At 38.0% G+C, this 2,264-nt stretch overlaps 1 protein-coding gene across 1 annotated transcript in view; it reads left to right on the top strand.

The window, feature by feature from the left end:
• LOC105156947 overlaps positions 1-1,683 on the top strand; it is a gene marked incomplete in the record, with an annotated part of 9,309 nt that extends 7,626 nt beyond the window's left edge. Inside the window, 3 exon segments of the mRNA XM_020692853.1 lie at positions 1-25; positions 299-475; positions 855-1,683. Coding sequence (XP_020548512.1) covers positions 1-25; positions 299-475; positions 855-1,409 — 757 coding nt within the window.

Raw genomic sequence — 2,264 nt, 5'->3', positions numbered from 1 at the left:
AAAAGATAAACAACCTGATGACCAGGTACCTTCTACAAATTTTAAGCATAAAAGTTTCAAAGTGCGCTTGTATTGGCAAATGTTTCATCATTACATGTTTGACTTTGGTGAGATGATATGCTTCATACGCATCTGTTGCGACTATTCTTTGCCTGTGCTTTGCTCTTAGCATGGCACCTGAGGAAGCATGGACGGCACCGACTTATAAGTAGATTTGGAATTTACACAGTGAACTGCTTTTATATACAGAGATACAGTTCTGGGGTGTCGCTGAGATTCTAATGATTTATATTTACAGGTGGAAAGTAGAGGTTCTGATTCTCAGGCATCGTCTTCTAATATGATCAGCTTTGAACTCTCTGGTGCCAGTCCCCATGGTTCAAATGTGCCTGCATCAATAGATGATGATGAATATGTTGAGTACCCACTTGATAGTTTGGCAGATTTCCCCAGCAATGCGGAAGAAGAAGAAAGGGCAAGTATCGGTTTCTTGAGTCTGCTGTCTGAAAAAATCCTCACTTAAGTTTCCACCACTGAGAAAATTTTACATGTGCCACTTCTTTGGCATTATATAGAATATTTTATATTCCTATGTTTCAAGAAATGTAACATTAAAATCCCATCAAATTCATAATATTACCACCAGTTTAAATGGAATGAAGTAGCACGAAGACATTGTAAACCTTGGAGAAAAGAACGGGGATTAGTAAATAATTACACTGACTTTTGAGGGAGGTCATTGTAGTCAATAACTTTCTTTCTTGATTTAATGAGATGTTTTCCATGACATTCACTTGTCTCGACCTTGAGAAGAATTGTCATTTGGCTGACATTTTAGCTGCTAAACTTTGTAGATGCTGATGGAAGCTGTGCTTGAGTCACTAAAGGACCTTGAGGTGAGACAACCTCGAGTCGAGCAACCTTCATCGGATGGTGGGAATGACGTTGAATCAAAACCAGAAGCAGCAAACGGACAGGAGGATTCTTTTTCTACTCAAAACAAGTCCTTAAAAACAGAGTTAGTCTCCACTTCAGCAGCCGATGAGCATAAACTGGTGTCTGAAATGCTACCTTCTGATCCGAACGAAGTACTCAAATGTAGTCCCTCTGCAGAAGTGGAAACTCAGGAAACTAGTTTTCCTTGTGACCTGTCAACGTGTAACCACATTGTATCTGATGCTGACAATCACTCAAAGGAGCCGTCAACTGTAGTAAAGAATCCAACAAGCAATGATGCTGTAAGTGATGGGATGTCTCATAATGGTACACCATCAGGCGATCAGAGTTCATCTGAAGTCGACATGGCTGATCGTACCAAGGTCACTGTAAAAGTTGTCAAAACCCCGACAAACAATATCATGGATGGCCTGTTACGTCGTTGGGATCTCAATTTCTTCCGTAACAGATGATTATTCAATTACATGATGAAAGAATGCATATGTTGGGAGTGTATAATTTATGGGCAGTTGACATTGGTAGATAGTGTTTGTGAAATAGTTGGCAATGGAGGAATATGAAGATACAAGAACAGAAAAATTGCAAAGATGGTTTCTCTTACAGATGGGATATATAAGGATTCTTGGAGGATGTCATTTGTTGTAACCACTGATCAAATATTCTTTCCCAGGTTGTGTACAGGTGATGCGGATAATGTTTTAAATCATATTTGACCCTTTTTACTGATTTCTAAAGTCTACTTATGGACATTTAAGTTGCTAGAACAAGTCCAGGAGTTATATTTTTACTTGCTCTGGAAATTCTTTAAAAGAATGGCAATTTTCATAGCTTACAGTGAGGACCTGCATTACCTGACCTGATGCCCACCGCTAACTGCAACGAGGTGAAATGACGTTTTTCCAAGAAAAATTACATTTACACTCCTAAATTATGATTTATTTACATAAATTAGCCCTGCCTTTTGAATAATACATATAGTCATTGGAAACGTCAATATTATTTATACAAATCATCCTTGTTTTTTCATACACCTCACACAAATGTTAATATCATTACACAAACTATCGCTACAGTTCATCTTTTTCACCTCCAAACGATTTCATAGGCTCCACTTCTTTGTTAAATCTGTCGTGCAACACAAATTCTCAAGCCACCAATGTGAATGCACCCATAGTTTCAGATACCATTGTTCTCATTGTTGCATATAATTTTGTGACAATTTAGTATCAACTTGTAAGAAGCATATTCTGAAAGAGTTGCTGCTATCATGGTTGAAATTCGCGGTATCGGTGATAATATCAGTTGGT

Source organism: Sesamum indicum, linkage group LG3 (assembly GCF_000512975.1).
Source record: "Sesamum indicum cultivar Zhongzhi No. 13 linkage group LG3, S_indicum_v1.0, whole genome shotgun sequence".
NCBI classification, from domain to species: Eukaryota; Viridiplantae; Streptophyta; class Magnoliopsida; order Lamiales; family Pedaliaceae; genus Sesamum; species Sesamum indicum.
Note: the sequence above shows the minus strand (reverse complement) of the source record. Positions and strands in the feature narration are given on the sequence as shown.